The following is a 17,558-nucleotide window of genomic DNA, read 5'->3' as shown; positions in this document are numbered from 1 at the left end:
AACAAACAAACAAACAAACAAATAAAACCACCCCAAACTCATGTTGTGGTAAAGACAGTTTAATAGAACAGTAACGAAAAAGGAAAACAACAAGAGCAACAACAATACTACTCCTGCTGCTACTAATGACAATACACGTCACTCTCTCCACTCAGTGAATCGGTAGCTGCCTGAGCAGTCTTCGCGTGTACCCGCCCCCTGGCTGAACCCATCCAAATACCGAGCATGACCTCTGTGGTATGAAATATTTCATTGCCCATTCCATCGTTCTCTCCAGGCCCCTTTGACGTTCTATAGAAAGCTGAAAAAAAAGTCCTTGAAAAATATGAACAACACCTGGTGACAACTAAAACAATATGCATTATTGACATTCCTTTTTTACCAAATCTGAAACACAGCAGCCACTGGAAAGAAAATGAGAGTTGCAGTCAAGGGCTCCATGTCCTAGTGGCGAGCAGTGACAAGTGGCGTTCCTCAGAGGTCCGTACTGGGTCTGGTGCTGTTTAACATCTTTGTTGGTGACATGGATGTTGGGATGGAGTGCACCCTCAGTAAGTTTGCCAATGACATCAAGCTGTGTGGAGCAGTGGACATGCTGGAGGGGAGGGAACCCATCCAGAGGGACCTGGACAGGCTGGAGAGGTGGGCCTGCACAAATCTCATGAAGGTCAACTACGCCAACAAAAGAAGGACATGGACCTGTTGGAGAGGGTCCAGAGGAGTCCACGAAGATGATCAGAGAGCTGGAGCACCGCTGCTATGAGGACAGGCTGAGAGAGTTTGGGTTCATCAGGCTGGAGAAGAGAAAGCTCCGGGGAGACCTTATAGCAGTCTGTCAGTACCTAACGGGGCCTATGGAAAAGGTGCAGAGGGACTGTTTATGAGGGAGTGTAGTGATAGGACGAGGGGTAATCATTTTAAACTGAAAGTGCACAGATTTAGATTAGATGTTAGGAAGAAATTCTTAATTCTGAGGGTGGTGAGGCACTGGAACAGGTTGCCCAGAGAAGCTGTGGTTTCCCCAACCCTGGTTCAAGGCCAGGTTGTATGGGGCGGTGATCAACCTGGTCTAGTAGGAGGTCTCCTTGCCCAGGGCAGTTGAACTAGATGATAGTTAAGGTCCCTTCTCTCTAACCATTCCATGAGTCTATGATTCTAGCCTTCCAGGGATGTCTCCTTCCACTCACAGCTTTTCCCCAGGATTTCAGTTCTGCTGGGGGGTCACAGCCCCAACAAAGGGGCCATCCTTCCACCTACCTGACCCCCCTCCCCACAGGCTGTCCTACACTTCCCTATGCCTGTGCCTGTTTCTCTGCAGATTTAAGCCACCACCCCTGCTCCCCACCCCACTCTGGCCCCATGCTCTCACAAGTTTACTGATGACTCTGTCTTCACCAACTATTTCCTCAAAAAGAAAGTCATGATTTTCTGAGCTTTTGACAATGGCTGTGAGTTCCCCATAACCTGTGCAGCTTCTTCCAAAGCTCTGCTAATGCTCCTCAGACACCAAAGACGTCTCAGCCCATAGACTCCTTTGAATCCTCTATTTAGCTCCATGTCCCAGCACTGAACTGCACATCCTCCTTCTGCTGCTGCCTCAAAGTCAAAACTAGACCTATTTCACTTCCGTATGGCACCCTCCTGTTATCCCAAATCTGGGTTCCTTACCCGGTGAGCAAGCCAATAACACACAGAGCAGTGGTATTTCCAAGTTTATTCCATTAATGCGCAGAAATGGGGTGCTCAGCCTGAAACGGGAGCACACCTTGCTTTCAAAAATCTCCACTTTTATGCATTGGTTATTACATATTCAAACAATTAATACATATTCATTGTTATTCTCTTGAAGGATTGGTCAAGATTTCTTTGCTTCCCATGTAAATTAGTGCACAAACTCTGTCGTCTTCTTCCAGAGTCCTCTTTTGAGTAGGAATTATCATTTGGTTATGCAGACACTGAGTCGATGGTCGTGATCTCCCCCTGCCGGAATTACCTTTTACCTACTGCTCCTCTCATCTTGGCAGTTCCAAGTGGTTTTCTCGGTTTGCTGAGCAGGCCCACAGTTCATGGCTCTCTTGACAGGAATCCCCTGCTTATCAACAATGCTCCATTGTCTGCTGGTTAGTTCCTTAATTGAATCGTAGATAAATCATGTCTAGTTACTATTTCTCTACTTCAATATGAGGTAAATAATTCAATAGGGCTGGGGTCAGTACAGAGGGCTCGAGCAGCAGCAGGTTTCCTTGGTTGCTTCAATTACAATGATATTTTACATTTCATTTTCCTAGTTTATGTAAATTTTTCTGCAACAGAGAGCGCTGCTCTTTTATTACATAGATGCTCCTCAGGAAGGCAGTTCTGATACTGTGATGACATATTTCCAGAAGGCGTCACTATTACTGGGCACAGTAGGGTCATGCCTCTGGAGATGTGGAGTGAATACAAACATTCCTGTACGAACAGGATCATCACAGATGAAAAACAAATAAAGCCTAATCCTGCCCTGAGAAGAGCTACGAACAGCCTGTGAGGAGACACGGGCAGCTTACTGCTGCTGAAGGTGAACCCATGGAATCCATTTCTTCAATGCTTCTTTGAGCTCCTGGTTCCTCATGCTGTAGATGAGGGGGTTCACTGCTGGAGGCACCACCGAGTACAGCACTGCAACCATCAGATCCAGGAATGGGGAAGAGATGGAGGGGGGCTTCAGGTAGGCAAATATGCCAGTGCTGACAAAGAGGGAGACCACGGCCAGGTGAGGGAGGCACGTGGAAAAGGCTTTGTGCCGTCCCTGCTCCGAGAGGATCCTCAGCACGGCCCTCAAGATCTGCACATAGGACAGCAGGATGAAAACAAAACACGCAAAGACTAAACACGCACTAACCACAAGAAGCCCAACTTCCCTCAGGTAAGCATCTGTGCAGGAGAGCTTGAGGATGTGGGGGATTTCACAGAAGAACTGGTCCAGGGCATTGCCCTGGCAGAGGGGGAGTGAAAATGTGTTGGCCGTGTGCAGGAGAGAATAGAGAAACCCACTGCCCCAGACAGCTGCTGCCATGCAAACACAGGTTCTGCTGCCCAGGAGGGTCCCGTAGTGCAGGGGTTGGCAGATGGCAACATAGCGGTCATAGGACATGACAGAGATAAGAATAACCTCTGCTGAAATAAAGAAGACAAACAGAAAGACTTGAGCAGCACACCCCTGGTAGGAGATGGCCCTGCTGTCCCAGAGGGTATTGGCCATGGCTTTGGGGAGAGTGGTGGAGATGGAGCCCAGGTCTATGAAGGAGAGGTTGAGGAGGAAGAAGTACATGGGTGTGTGGAGGCGGTGGTCGCAGGCGATGGCGATGATGATGAGGCCGTTTCCCAGGAGGGCACCCAGGTAGATGCCCAGGAAGAGCCAGAAGGTTAAGAGCTGCAGCTCCCGCGTGTCTGTGAATGCCAGGAGGAGGAACTGTGTGATGGAGCTGCTGTTGGACATTTGCTTCCTAGCTGTTATTATTAACTGTGGTTATCTGTTAAGGAGGAAAAGGCAGTACTGAGTCAGACCAGACTTCTTCCATCAAACTTTACTGCATATGTCGTTGCAGCCCCACATTCAGACTCTCTGTCCAGGAGCACCTCTCTGCAGCTCCCTCACTTGAGCTCCGGGTTTTGCTGGCTGAGGCTGCCACTGGGAGCCGGGACTGCAATGGGCTCCCAAGAAGTCCTCCTTACTCTGCAGCAAGAGGGAATTAGGAAAGCAGAGCGATCTCCAATTAAATGTAATCATGTTATATCAAAGAGCTTTTATACATTGTTGTCTGAAATTTGCCCAACTGCACAGCAGAGGAGAGGGGATTTTGTTTTCTTTATTTTGTTCTGGTTGCACCTGCCCCATTTCTGAGGGGTTTGGGATGGTTGAAATCCCTGACATTTCTAATGCACTCCAGGTGAAGTCTTGTGGGTGCTGAGATGCAAAGGGATCATCCCTTAGTGCAGAGAGAGGAGACCTCTTCTGCCCATCAGCCCTCTTCTCCGCTGCCCTGTGCTGGCAGCTTGCAGCTGGAGAATGATCCCTCTCGGGTGTTCCCATCAAAAGAATCAGGACACTGCGAAGAGGAGAGGAATCCAGGTTCAAAGGGCAGATATACAGACTCATTGCCTTTTCTCATCTCTCCCCTCCCAGACTGGGACCAGGAGGGGTCATTGCAGCTGTCCACGTACAGCTGCCCAGCAGCATTTCCATGGCCTGAGCACTGAGATGTCTTTTCCATGTGGATCCGAGGGAGCACAAAAAGACTATGGGAGAGCTGTGCCCTTCTGGAGAGCACTCTGCTGCCAGGCAGGACTCCCCAGGGAAATAGTTAATGTCCTGAAGTTGCCTGGAGGAGACCTGGGCGCGTTGCTGCCATAGACATGACTGCAGAGCAGGACCCAAAGGGTCGGCATCTGAACGGGAGCCGAATCTGCCACCCGCAGCCCCCACCCCCTGCACTGACTCAGTTTATCCAACGGTGAGAACAAGGGCAGCTCAGGCAGGAGGGGACGGCTGTGAAGTGCCACAACGCTCCTGACAAGGGAGGAGGGACATGCAAAGCAGATGGCAATCCAGGGTTCGTCCTTTGCTGAGCTCTGGCTGTTGCAGGGACAGTGCATGCCCGAGACCCCGTGGGCTGGAGGGCAGAGCTGTGGCCAGGCTGGGAATGTAGACCAGGCAGGAGCTGCCCAGGGGAAGGTGCCTGTGCTGCAGGGACAGCACAGCTGTGCCCATATCCCCCTCGCCAGTGTTTCAGGCAGCAGCTCCCTCTCACTCCCTGCCCGTGTCTCTGCTGCCGGCAGCCATCTCCCTGTCCCTGGCTCAGCTCCCACTCAGTGCTCACAAACCCTGTCCTACTGCTGTGCGCCCACCTCTTCCTGCAAACACCTCCCACGGACGGGGTGCTGCCCAGGGGCATCTCTGAGTGTGCGGGTGCTAAAGACCAGTTCACAGCAAACCTGATGTGGCTGCAAAGGGGAAGATGCTGCTGAGTCGGTGTGCTGCCCCAGAGGTCCTCTGAAAAATGGCATGAGGTAGAGCTGACCTGTGCTGCACTCTCTTGAGAGCAGAAGCACCATGTCCTGACCTGCTCATCCCTATGTTACTGTGCTGGGGGGCACTCCTTCCACCCACAGCTTCTCCCCACAGCACCGTGGGAGCTCCCCGGGCAGGCGGAGAGCTGACCCTGGCAGGCGGCAGAGTCCCTGCCCCGGCACACAGCCCCCGGGGTGCAGGGACCCTGCTGGCAAGGACAGCCCTGCCCACCCCTGCCTGCACACCCACCTTCACACATATTCACATCTCCCAACAAGAGCCCTCTGTCCCCCCTTACAGATCCCACAAGCTGTGGGTTATTCCAGTGTTAGGAGGTGCCTCCAGCAGCTCCACCAGCATTGCCCTGCACCCACAGACTCACCCTGTGCAGCACTGCCAAGATTTCTCCTCCAGTGAGCTCTCACTCCTCCTCCCAGTCCTGACCACCGTGAAGCTCTTTCTCTGCCTCGCTCATCTCCCTGAGGTCCCCTGGCACTGCCCTCAGCCCTGCTGCGTTGTGCAGAGGAGCTGCTCCTGCGCAGAGCTGTCTCTCTGCAGCTCAGACCACTTGTCGGCAGCTCCCTCCGTCCCAGGAGCCCGGCCCAGCTCAGCAGCACAGCACCAGCCCACTGCACTTTAACGACCCCTCTGGTGGGTTTGGTGCTGAGTCCATCAACCTCAGACCTGAGAGGAACCTGAAGAAACCTCTCAGGGACTCCAAGTCAGATGCAAACTCCAAAGTTTCTCGTGGTTTTAATGGGTCCCACGGGGATGAGTGGCAGAGACAGCAGCCATGACCAGAGACGTGAAGAGGTGGGCTCTGTCAGGGGGCTTCTTCCAGCTTTGCCACATCCCCCTGTCATCTCCACCACAGGCTGTCCTACAGTGTCACCTCACCTGTGCGTAGGCTGTAGCCATCCCCCCGGCTGCCCCACCTTGCTTTCACCTTCCTTCACTGCTCTCTCTGTCCTCCATGGCTCTTCCTTGAAACACAAAGCCTTGGGCTCATCCAGACTCCTTCTGGGTGACATGTTGCACCACGGCACTGCCCTAGGAGGGAAATTTCTTCTTCCTCATGTCCAGACTGGAACTCCCCAGCTGACTTTGTGACATTATTTCTTCCTCATGCTGTTTTGCACCAGGAAGAAAAGCTCCACCAGCTCTGAAACCACCCCTGCAAGCACCCTGCAAGGATAGGCTACTCCTATCCTGTCCTCAGTCTCCACACCAGTCAGCCCACGGCCCTCAGCCTCTATGGTCATGCGCTTGAGGCCTCCAAACCCCATCTTGGGCGGTCTCTGGGCACTCTCCACGGGGTTTGCAGATGAAAACATAGTGGTCATAGACCAAGAAAGACGGACTGTGACTTTTTATCAAGGCCTGTAGGAGCAGGAGAAGGGGCAATGGCTTTCAACTGAAAGAGGGTAGATTTACTTTGGCTATAAGGAAGAAAGAGTTTGCAATGAGGGTGGCAAGACACTGGAAGAGGTACCCCAGAGAAGCTGTGGATGCCACATTCCTGGAAGTGTCCGAGGACAGAAGTTTTGAGCAACTTGAACTAGTGAAAGATGTCTCTGTCCATGGCATGGGGGGGGGCGGGGGGGGGAGAGAGGGGACGACTAGGTGATTTTTTAGTTCCCTTCCAACCCAAACCACTCTATGATTCTTGGATTCTGATATTCCCAACTCCTTCTCCACAAGCTGTAAATACCTACCTACACCATGCAGGCATTTTAAGCTGACCTTGTCCCAAACCCTGCCATAAAAAAGAAAGAACGGCCATTTCTAGAACAAGAATTGCCGTATTTTCAGAGTAACAATTCAAAAACCCAACAGGTAAAACATCATTTTAAGATTAGTCCAATCTTCAAAAAAGGCAAGAAGGAAGGCCCAGGGAACTACAGACCAGTTAGTCTCACCTCTGTCCCTGGGAAGGTAACAGAGCGACTCATTCTGAACGTCATCTCCAAACACGTTGAGGAACAGGAAGTTATTGGAAGTGGTCAACATGGATTTACCAAGGGTAAATCATGCTTGACCAATCTGATAGCTTTCTATGATGTTATAACTGGTTGGCTGGATGAGGGGAGAGCCGTGGATGTCATCTACCTTGACTTCAGCAAGGCTTTTGACACTGTCTCCCATGACATCCTCATTAGGAAGCTGAGGAAGTATGTGCTAGAGGAGGTGACAGTGAGGTGGATTGAGAGTTGCTGCGGGACAGAACTCAGAGGGTTGTGATCAGCGGCACAGAGTCTAGCTGGAGGCCTGTAACCAGTGGTGTCCCCCAGGGGTCAATACTCGGTCCAATTTTGTTTAATATATTCATTAATGACCTGGATGAGGGGACAGAGTGTATCCTCAGCAAGTTTGCTGATGATACCAAACTGGGTGGGGTGGCTGATACCCCAGAGGGCTGTGCTGCCATCCAGCGCGACCTGGACAGGCTGGAGAGCTGGGCAGAGAAGAACCTAATGAGGTTCAACAAAAGCAAGTGCAAGGTCCTGCACCTGGGGAGGAAGAATGCAAAGCACCAGTATAGGATAGGGGTGGACCTGCTGGGAAGTAGCTCAGAGGAGAAGGATCTGGGGGTTGTGGTAGACAGTAAATTATCCATGGCCCAGCAATGTGCCCTTGTTGCCAGAAAGGCCAATGGAATCCTGGGCTGCATAGGGAAGAGTGTGGCCAGTCGGTCGAGGGAGGTCATTCTGCCCCTCTACTCTGCACTGGTGAGGCCACAACTGGAGTGCTGTGTCCAGTTTTGGGCTCCCCAGTTCAAGAGGGACAGGGAACTGCTGGAGCAGGTCCAGCAAAGGGCAACTAAGATGATTAAGGGCTTGGAGCATCTGCCTTATGAGGAAAGGCTGAGAGAGCTGGGACTCTTTAGCCTGGAGAAGAGAAGGCTGAGGGGAGACCTTATTATGGCGTATAAGTGTCTAAAGGGTGGGTTGAAGGAGGGATGGGGCCAGACACTTTTCAATGGTTCCAAGTGACAGGACGAGGGGTAATGGGCACAAGTTAGAACACAGGAAGTTCAATTCAAATACAAGAAAAAATTTCTTTAACTGTGAAGAAGGGTGACAGGGCACTGGCCCAGGCTGCCCAGGGAGGCTGTGGAGTCGCCTTCTCTGGAGATTTTCAAGACCCGCCTGGATGCAGTCCTGAGTAACGTGCTCTAGGCAATCCTGCTTTAGCAGGGGAGTTGGACTAGATGATCTCTAGAGGTCCCTTCCAACTCTGAACATTCCATGATTCTGTGGTTCTGTGAAAAAGGAATTCCATGGCAGCAAGACGAGCTTTTGGTTCTTTAGGAACAGTTACAGAAGAAAAAAATCTAAAGTAGGACCACTGCTGAATTCATTAAGAGTGGGTGCAGTTATATCTGAGGTACTTAATGTCATCTTTGCCTCGGTTACCACCAGCGAGGTCTCCAAAGCCTCTGGGCTTTGAGGCAGGACTCTTGAGGAGAAGCACAGAATGGTAGGGGTTGGAAGGGACCTTTGGGGATCATCTAGTCCAACCCGCCTTGCAAAGCAGGTTCACCTAGAACAATCTGCAGAGGATGGGGACTAAGCAAGGTGTTCTTGAGCCAACTCCACCCTTACCAGTCCGTGGGACCAGAAGGTTTGCATCCAAGGGTGCTGAGACAGTGGTTTTCTCCAGGAGGTTCTGGGCTGTGATGATCCCAGTAAAAAAGGAACTCAGATTCCATAAAGGATCTTTCAAGCTGCTGTCAGTGAGGGTAATATCACAGAGGCAATCTCGTTTCCTTTAGACGGTACGAACCCCAGGAGGTGTCGCGGAGAATGGGCTTTGCACTGAATGCAGCAAACCATGCAGACCCCCTCCATAGAAGACAGTTTCCTGTTTTGGTTAGTCAAGCTACCACATGTGTTTCCTACAAGGAAACAACACCATTCCTCATCTCTGCAGTTAAACAGCAACGATGTTTTCATGACAACTTCTTGCTGCAGCGTTGCAGACAGGCCAGGCCATGCAGGAGGCGTATTGTCCAGTACAGAGTGGGACCTGCCTGCAGGCTCTTGTGTGCCAATACACTGCTGAGGTTGTCCTGCGGCCACAAGCCCTGTGCAGCACAGCGCAGGTGTGAAGGCCATGCCGTACGTGCAACCCAGCGCAGCGCAGCACCAACTGCTCGGTGTACAATGGGTGTTCGGGTCAGCACCAGCGCTCAGGTTTCCCTGTGCTGAAACTTGGTGCCACAGCTGAGGGGCTGCAGCCCAAATGTGCACTGCCAGGAGGAGCCCCATGTCTTGTCACAGCATGGTGATGTTTTGGGGTGAAATGAGATGTGGTGGGAGAGCTTGCTGAGCTGGGGTGCTGCAATGGAAGGGTACAGGCTCTGCTGGAGGGAGTGGCAGAGAGGATGAGATGGGGGGATGCCCTCTGTGTGAAGGAGCAGCTCATATCTATGGAGCACCTCTACGAGATGGGCAACATGTTGAGGAAGCTGGTGTGAGAGAGGATGGGAGGAAAAGTTCAGTCCAGGTGACACTGTCTTGGCAGTTATCCACTCCTTGATCAGGGAGAGGAGGCAGAAAACCTCTTCTGACAACAACCCGGAGAAGTCTCCAGGTTCATGAGCAGGTTCCATGGGGACTTGTAACTGTTCTGGAATTCACTGGCCAGGCAAAGCAACAGGGTGCCAACAGTCTGGAGGATCTTGGGATGACTCCTTAACAGAGCTGCCAGGTGGGCCAGGAAGGGTGATGCTCACCTGGCCCTGGTCCTGGCCAACAAGGAAGAGCTGGTCAGGATGTGATCATCAGTGTCAGCCCTGGCTGTCATGACCTGGAAATAGGGGGGTCCCAGGTGCCAAAGAGGAGTGAGGAAGGCCAGCAGCGGAGCACAGATGGGCGGGCTCCAGAGGAGAACACTTTGACGTGCTTGGGAGACTGATACAAGCGGTGCCCTGGGAAGCAGCTCTGAAGGGTGAAGGAGCTCAGGAAATCTGATAGGCCGTGCAGGACAGCCTCCTCCAAGGACAGGAATGGTCTATCTGAATAGCTATGAAGAGAAACACCCCTCTGAGGAGGCTGCTGGTGTAAAGTGAGTGAGCGCCAGGGCCCAAAGGCAGCCGGCAGGAGGTGGAAGCAGGGGCAGCTGCCAAGGAGGAATTGAGAACCCTTGGCCCTGCGTGGAGGGAGGGTGCCTAAGCCAAAGCTCCCATGGGCTGGAGAGTTTCAGGGCTGGGGAGCAAAAGCAAAAAGAGCTGATGCAGGCTTGGAGGGTCATGGGGAATGCGTCACCCTCTGCCTGGAGGCCTGTGACAAGTGGGCGCTGCAGAGGTTTGCATCTTGGATGCATGCATCAGCCTAGCAGAGGGGGGTTCCTCCTGCAAGGGATGTTGCAGGGCCTGTGCCAGTCCATCCATGTCGGTCTAGATGGTGCAGAGTCTACTTGAAGACATTCCTCTAAGCCAAATGCATTGGCATTAATGCAAAACTGGTTAGTTAAAATCAAACATTTTATTCCCTTTGTCTCTCTGCTTTGACATATTTTCACTGTGACTGCACGCCTAAAATCTCTCTAGTAAGCCACATCAGAATTGAAGACTAAAGGAAAATTATACCCAGACTTGATGCCTTTGGGTGTTTTGTGTGGGAATGAGCCCTCTGGTGCCGAGTTCCTGAACTGCAGCTCCTGAAAGACTGACCAGGCTTCTGAGGAAGTAAAAGAAGCAAACCTGCAGGTTTCTGAGGGTGTTACCAGGCCCTGCTGACGCCCCTCACTGAAGAGACCATGGAGGGAAGGAGCAGAGAAAGCACCTGTCTCTGGGGACTGGTAAAGCAGGAAGTTGAAGGCACTTGGTAGAGGAGGAAATTGAAATGTGAAGACCCCTGTGAAAGCCCTTGATGCGCTTCACCAAGCAGAGTGGTCAAGCCCAGAGCCCCATCCCCTGTGGAGGCGTATCCTTTGCCTCTTCTAAATTGTCCAAATACTCTGAGCACTTCCTGGGGGCAATGCAATGTGGGACTGTGTAACACCAGGTGCAGATCAGCAGTAGTGCACGTCCCAGGCTTTGTGGAGGGCAGGCGAGGAGAAAAAATGCACCGGAGCTGTCAGAATCTGGTGTCCTCTCATGGCGCACAGTGGAAGAGACAGAAGCCATAGCTAAGCAGACAAGGGTCTCAGTTCTGTTGGGGTGTCAAAGCCCCACCAAGGCCCCTGGCCATCCCCACCATAGCTACACACTCCTACGCCTGTGCCTGCTTCCTTCCTGCCTGCACTGTGGTTTTCTGAGGCTTTGCCAATGCCTGTGACTTCCCTACAATGCATGTGGATTCTTCAGTCATGATGACCTTCCAAAATGTATCACAGCAGCCCTCTTGTGACATTGGGCTGCTCTCCCAACATCTTTAGATTCGTCCCATCTGGTCCAATGGACTACTAAGGGTTGACCTTAGCTAAGTACCCGCAGACTTGATCTCCATCCACTGCTGGCTTTTGCGTGGGGTTTAGCCTCTTAGGCACATGGAACTGGGAGGCCTTGCTGGTGATGAAGGAGAAAATCATTGGCCTGATCCATGATCGTGTCATCAAGGGTTAAACACTGGAGGAGAGAAGAACCAGCAGAGTTAGAGAGCAAAGGAACAGAGTAGGAGACCCTGGTGTGATGTGCTTGCTGTTCATGCACTCTACTGGAGAGAGAAGGGACAGAGCTCGTGCCACTGCAGGGGTGGGATTCAGTCACTGGCCCAAAGGCACCCACTCTGTCTGAGATGCTCTGGGTGATGCCTTCCACACAGCCAGGCTGGATGGGGACAGGGCTCCTGTACAGGACCTCTGCTGTCCCTGTCAGCCACATGTAATTTTACTTCCCCGAGCACTACAGGACGGAATCTGTAAACTAAATTGAGGTTCAGCTGCCCTGAATTAGGTCAGGCAATGAAGGGATGCACGTGAGACAAATGCCATTGTACTCCAGGGACATGTGGAAAAGACAGCTGATGGAGAAGAGAAAGACAGAGACTGAGCTCTGCCTGTGCCACGTGACTCCATTTGGTCAGCTGAATCCCTCTAGGGGCTGCCCCGGGCAGAAGGAAGAGTTACAGGGGCACTTGTCCTCCACGTGGACACCTTGTGTCACTGTAGTTGGCCAAAGGTATTTCCCACCAGCCTCCACCAAGATGCCCCCAGATGCTGCCCTGTCTCTATGAACTGCTCCGCTAGAGCTTGCACTTCCCAGCATGCCTCTTGGTCACCCCAGCCACCAAAGATGTCCCCAGGTGTCTGTGTCCAAAAATCTTCCTCCTGCCCTCCCTCTCCATTACTTCACAAGGGAGCTGAGACCAGCAGCTCACATGCAGGAGCTGCTTTTGTGCCCTTGTGAAGTGAGGCCAGAGGAATGCCTCCTGCTAAGGGTTTGTGGAGGGTATGGGATGGAGCTAACTCCTGTTGTAACCCCAGAGACTACAAACCCAGGCTGAGAAGCCTTCGTTGACTCTGCTGAATCCCTTCCCTCCTAACAGGAAAAGGAGATTTCTCCCTGGCATTGTCTGGGTGTTCTCTCTAATACTGAAACAAAAAAAAAAAAGTATTCTTGGACCTTAGACTTTCTCTGACTGAGAACTGAAACTGCTGGATGGAAGTTTCCCTCTCCAGCTGAGGGAGAAAACATCACTGCTGACTTCAGCTTGTTTCCCAGCAGGTTCCCCTGGAGCCCCAGGGACAACTCCAGGGAGCCCAGAGGGGACAGAGACGGTGCCACTGTGGGCTGGTCCTCTGCTGCTGAGCTGGGCCGGGCTGCTGGGATGGAGGGAGCTCCTGGCAAGCGGGCAGCACTGCAGAGAGACAGCTCTGCCCAGGAGCAGCTCCTCTGCACAGCGCAGCAGGGCTGAGGGCACTGCCTGCAGGCAGCGAGGGCAGAGCAGGGGAGGGCGAGAGAGGTAAAGGCAGTCTGGGGTGGGAGGACAGGAGAGAGCGCACAGGGGGAGAACCCTTCACAGCCTTTCCCACGGTAAGTCTGTGGCTGTGGGGCAATGCAGGTGAGTTCCTGGCAGTGTCTCCTACACCGGGCACATGCCATGGCTGATCAGAGCTGTCAGGACGGCTCTCCTGGCTTTTCTGGTGTGGAGCAGGAGGATGTGCTTCAGAGCAGGGTAGCCCTGCTGCACCTTCAAAGGCACAATGAAGGTCAGCTGCCTTCTGCCAGGGATAGCTCTGAGGTTTGAAGATAGGTGTGCAGGCAGGGGTGGGCAGGGCTGTCCTTGCCAGCAGGGTCCCTGCACGCCGGGGGCTGTGTGCGGGGGCAGGGACTCTGCCGCCTGCCAGGGTCAGCTCTGTGCCTGCCCAGGGAGCTCCCACAGTGCTGTGGGGAGAAGCTGTGGGTGGAAAGAGCAACTCCTTGCATGGCAGGGTTCTGCTTCTGAGAGGGAGAACTGCGTGGGTCAGGGCTGCTCACAGCTCAAGAGCAGTGGCAGAGGACACTTTTCAAAAAGAACATCAAGGCAGGGGTACCTGAAAGGGAAGGATTTTGTGCTTTCAGTCTTCTGCTTTTCCTTTTCTGTGTGAGGAGTAAGACATGGAGATTCATCTCCCCATTCTTGAGAAGGCACTGAGTCTCCAAATTTGAGAGGTGAATAATTCTGGGATTAATAAAAATCAGTGCCCTACAGCTTACAGACAGCACCCAGCATCACCTTTGCAGCCTTATCAGGGTCGGTCAGGTGTTCCTGTCAGAGCCTGTGCCCACAGGGATGCTCCTGGGCAGTCTTCTGCTGCCAGGAGGTGTCTGCAGGGCAGAGCTGAGCACACAGCGTCTATGATGGGTTCTGTGTGCACTGCCGGGGAGGAGACGTGCTGCCAGAGAAAGAGCTCCCAGCAGGGACAGCTCCAGGCAGCACAGCCCTGGGCAGGGAGAGAGGGAGCAGCTCCCATGTGCCTTGGGAGGGTGATTCGGGCACCTTCCTGCCATCTCCTGTAATGAGGGAGCCTTCTACTGAAACTGCCCCCAGTCTCATCTCTCGCCCAGCAGAGCTGCTGACATCAAGGCTGTGGGGTTTCTGGCCGAGGTGCCTCCGCAGCAGCCACACACCAAGGAGAAGAAACTCCTGAGCACTGTCTATAAGTCCCTTTCCTCCCTCAGCAGGATCATTTCTCCATTTTCCCCTCCTCTTCATGCTGCTCTTGTTCTTACCCTCGTACTCTCTGGGGACAAGGGGGTTCAGGTGGGAGTTTATCTGGCATTCTCCTGATGGAAAATGATGACCAGCTTGTCTTCATGACACATGGGTTAGCAATGAGGCAAACCGTGACTTTCAAAGGCTGCCACACGTTCCCAGATGCCCACTGCTGTCGAGCAGGGGTGACTGCTCGGGAGCCCGTGGGCAGAAGCCTCCTCCTTGTGTCATCTTTGGCCAGCACACAGCAGAGCTCGGAACTTGGGGAAGTCAAAAGGTCCTGAAAGGAAAGAGGAAGGTCATGTGTGTTTGGGAAGGACAGAGGAGAATGAGACAAAGGGAATGTGAAGAGATTTGCTCAGAGCAGTCCTAACTTGTGAGTGTGCTTTCCTCCTTGGGCAGAACCTCATGAGCAAAGAGATCAGATGTCCAACAGCAGCTCCATCACCCACTTCCTCCTCCTGGCATTCGCAGACACACGGGAGCTGCAGCTCTTGACCTTCTGGCTCTTCATGGGCATCTACCTGGCTGCCCTCCTGGGAAACGGCCTCATCATCACCGCCATCGCCTGCGACCACCGCCTCCACACACCCATGTACTTCTTCCTCCTTAACCTCTCCCTCTTTGACCTGGGTTGCATATCCACCACTGTGCCCAAAGCCATGGCCAATTCACTCTGGAACACCAGGGGCATTTCCTATGCCGGATGTGCTGCACAGGTCTTTTTCTTTGTCTTTTTCATGTCAGCAGAGTTTTATCTTCTCACCGTCATGGCCTATGACCGCTACGTTGCCATCTGCAAACCCCTGCACTACGGGACCCTCCTGGGCAGCAGAGCTTGTGTCCGCATGGCAGCAGCTGTCTGGGGCAGTGTTTTTCCCTATGCTGTGCTGCATACGGCCAATATATTTTCACTGCCCCTCTGCCAGGGCAATGCCCTGGAACAGTTCTTCTGTGAAGTCCCCCACATACTAAAGATCTCCTGCTCACATTCATACTACCTAAGGGAAATGGGGCTTCTTGTGGTTAGTGTCTTAATAGCATTTGGGGGTTTTGTTTTCATTCTGGTGTCCTATGTGCAGATCTTGAGGGCTGTGCTGAGGATCCCTTCACAGCAGGGACGGCACAAAGCCTTTTCCACGTGCCTCCCTCACCTGGTCGTGATCTCCCTCTTTATGAGCACTGTCATGGTTGCCTACCTGAAGCCCCCCTCCATCTCCTCAAAATCCCTGAACCTGTTGGTGTCATTTCTGTACTCGGTGGTGCCTCCAGCAGTGAACCCCCTCATCTACAGCATGAGGAACCAGGAGCTCAAGGATGCCCTAAGGAAACTGATGACTGGTTTCTTTTCAGAAGCAGCAATGAACTGCCCATCTGGCTCTGCATATCACTCATGATGTACCTCATTACAGTCCCAGACTTACTTTGGTATATTTTTCTTTTTGTTTCTTTGGGTTTTAGCTTTTCTGGGTTGTATTAATGCTGTGAACAAAAGAGAAGAGTCACCCTGTATATTATATCTATGTCAGCATCTGCCTGTCTTATGTGAGCCAGAGACTTTGTGTAAATAAGGAGCTGCTCTCTCAGTGTGTTTAAACAAAATAAAAGACCCTGCACCATCTTGCTTGTCTGATATCCTTTCTCTGAGATGTTCTCTGGAGCTGCAGAGGCAGCATCTGTGTGCTGAGATGGAGGGGGCAGGAGCCACCTGAGCTGGGTCTGCCTCCCAGCCTGACCAGCACGGCCCTGGGCACCACAGCCCCTGGCTCTGCAGAGCCACACCACCATCTCGGGGGCTGTGGGACACCTGGGGAGGGGGTGCAGGAATGGCTGGCCAGGCCATCACAGATGAGCTCTCTTGGGAAAGTCTCTGAGGGGGATGGGCTGTGCTGGGAGCATAGCAGGCCAAACATGGACAGAGAAACCCTTTGCTGTGGTGGGGCAGCTCAGGGCAGGCTGCCCTGTCCCTGGGGCAAAAGGACCTTCCTGATGATGCCCTGGGCCAATTCTCTCATGCCACTCTGGGCAGGAATGTTGGCAGCTGGGTCTGCAAGCTGCCTGGGGAGGAGATCTCCTCAGCATGCCAGCTGGGTGGACATTCTCACTGGCCTCCATGTGCTGCTGTGGGACCAGTCCCAATGGGGCTGCTCTGCTGGGCTGCGCTAGCGAGAGGGCAGGAGGTGGCCAGATTCAGGGAGGGTCTGGCTGGTGGGGCTAGCAAGTGGCCCGGAGAGGAAAACCCCAGGGAAGAGCTGAAGTGTGGCAGTGTGCAGGCTGGGGTCACACAGCAGTGTCCTGGCACAGCCGGGCTCCTGCGAGAGACATGACGGAGCAGCAGAGCAGTGTCTGGGCTGTGCCTGTGCCCGCTGGACACCCCGGGGAAGTTTCCCCAGGGTCACCATCGTGGGCCAGCCAAGAACATCTTCCATGTCCAGCATTGGACATCACCCCAACTCAGAGACGTTCTTTGTCCCTTCAGATAGAGGGACACCAAATGAGGAGGTCTAACTTTGCATTCTACAGATGAGACTTAATCATGCACAGCCTGTGCATGTGGGGAGATGGACCCGAGTGAACACAAAAGCCATCAGCTATTCCTGGGGGTGCCATGAAGGGGAGTGTGACAGACGAGGTCACTTCACTTGGAGAGTAACATCCCCTGGGGAAACACCTGGATGCAGCACTGGGATGTGCTTCCTTGAACCGAGGTCCCTGTGTCCATTCCTCAGGAGGAAAGCAGAGCAGGGCGACACACCGCAGGGCTGCGGTGCCTCCCAGACTCCGGGGGTGGCGGCAGGAGGTCAGAGAGACACTGTAACCGCTGCCGTGCACTGCCTCTGCATGGGCAAGGGAAGGACTTGTGTCACTGATCAGCCATGTGTGTATGAGGAGTGCCCGAGGCCAGCTGAGGAGTGGGCACCCGACAGAGATCTGACATTTCTGTGTGTGACTGCAGGAACAAATCCCCACCATCCCAGGGACGTTCACCTCCACTGCCGTGGACAGGCTCACTGCAACTGCTCGTGTCTGTTATGCCACCCTGTCCTGTGATTCTGGATTATGCCCTCAAATGTGCCAGAGCAGCCAGACACGTTCCGAGGTCTATGGAGAAGGCAGATGTCAAACCCATCTTCAAGAAGGGCAGGGGTGAGGATTCGGGTAATTACAAACTGATCAGCCTTCCTCAGTCCCTTGGAGGCTGATGGGGTCCGTCCTCCTGCAGCCATCTCCAGGCAGTGGAAGGACAAGAAAGGCTTTGCTGGACCAGAATGGTTAGGGGAAACAGGGGCATGTTGTGTACTCGGCGTTCTGCATGGTCTTTGACATCATCTCCTTATGGCCATATTGATGCTCTCTGGGCT

The 17,558-nt window shown here is 53.1% G+C and overlaps 2 protein-coding genes across 2 annotated transcripts in view; one reads left to right on the top strand and one right to left on the bottom strand.

The window, feature by feature from the left end:
* Nucleotides 1–2,545: 2,545 nt before the first annotated feature.
* Nucleotides 2,546–17,558, bottom strand: part of LOC309684213 (olfactory receptor 14A16-like) — a gene marked incomplete at both ends in the record, with an annotated part of 151,839 nt that continues 136,826 nt past the window's right edge. The window contains one exon of the mRNA XM_082500153.1: nucleotides 2,546–2,749. Within this exon, the coding sequence (XP_082356279.1) occupies nucleotides 2,546–2,749 (204 nt within the window). The remainder of the gene's footprint in view (nucleotides 2,750–17,558) is intronic.
* On the top strand, nucleotides 14,622–15,593 carry LOC309684192 (olfactory receptor 14C36-like; the record flags this gene model as incomplete). The annotated part of the gene is made up of 1 exon (XM_082500136.1): nucleotides 14,622–15,593. The coding sequence occupies one exon, from the start codon at nucleotides 14,622–14,624 to the stop codon at nucleotides 15,591–15,593; it is 972 nt and encodes a 323-aa protein (XP_082356262.1).

This window comes from Vanellus vanellus (genome assembly GCF_965231255.1).
Source record: "Vanellus vanellus genome assembly, contig: HAP1_SCAFFOLD_45, whole genome shotgun sequence".
NCBI lineage: Eukaryota > Metazoa > Chordata > Aves > Charadriiformes > Charadriidae > Vanellus > Vanellus vanellus.
Note: the sequence above shows the minus strand (reverse complement) of the source record. Positions and strands in the feature narration are given on the sequence as shown.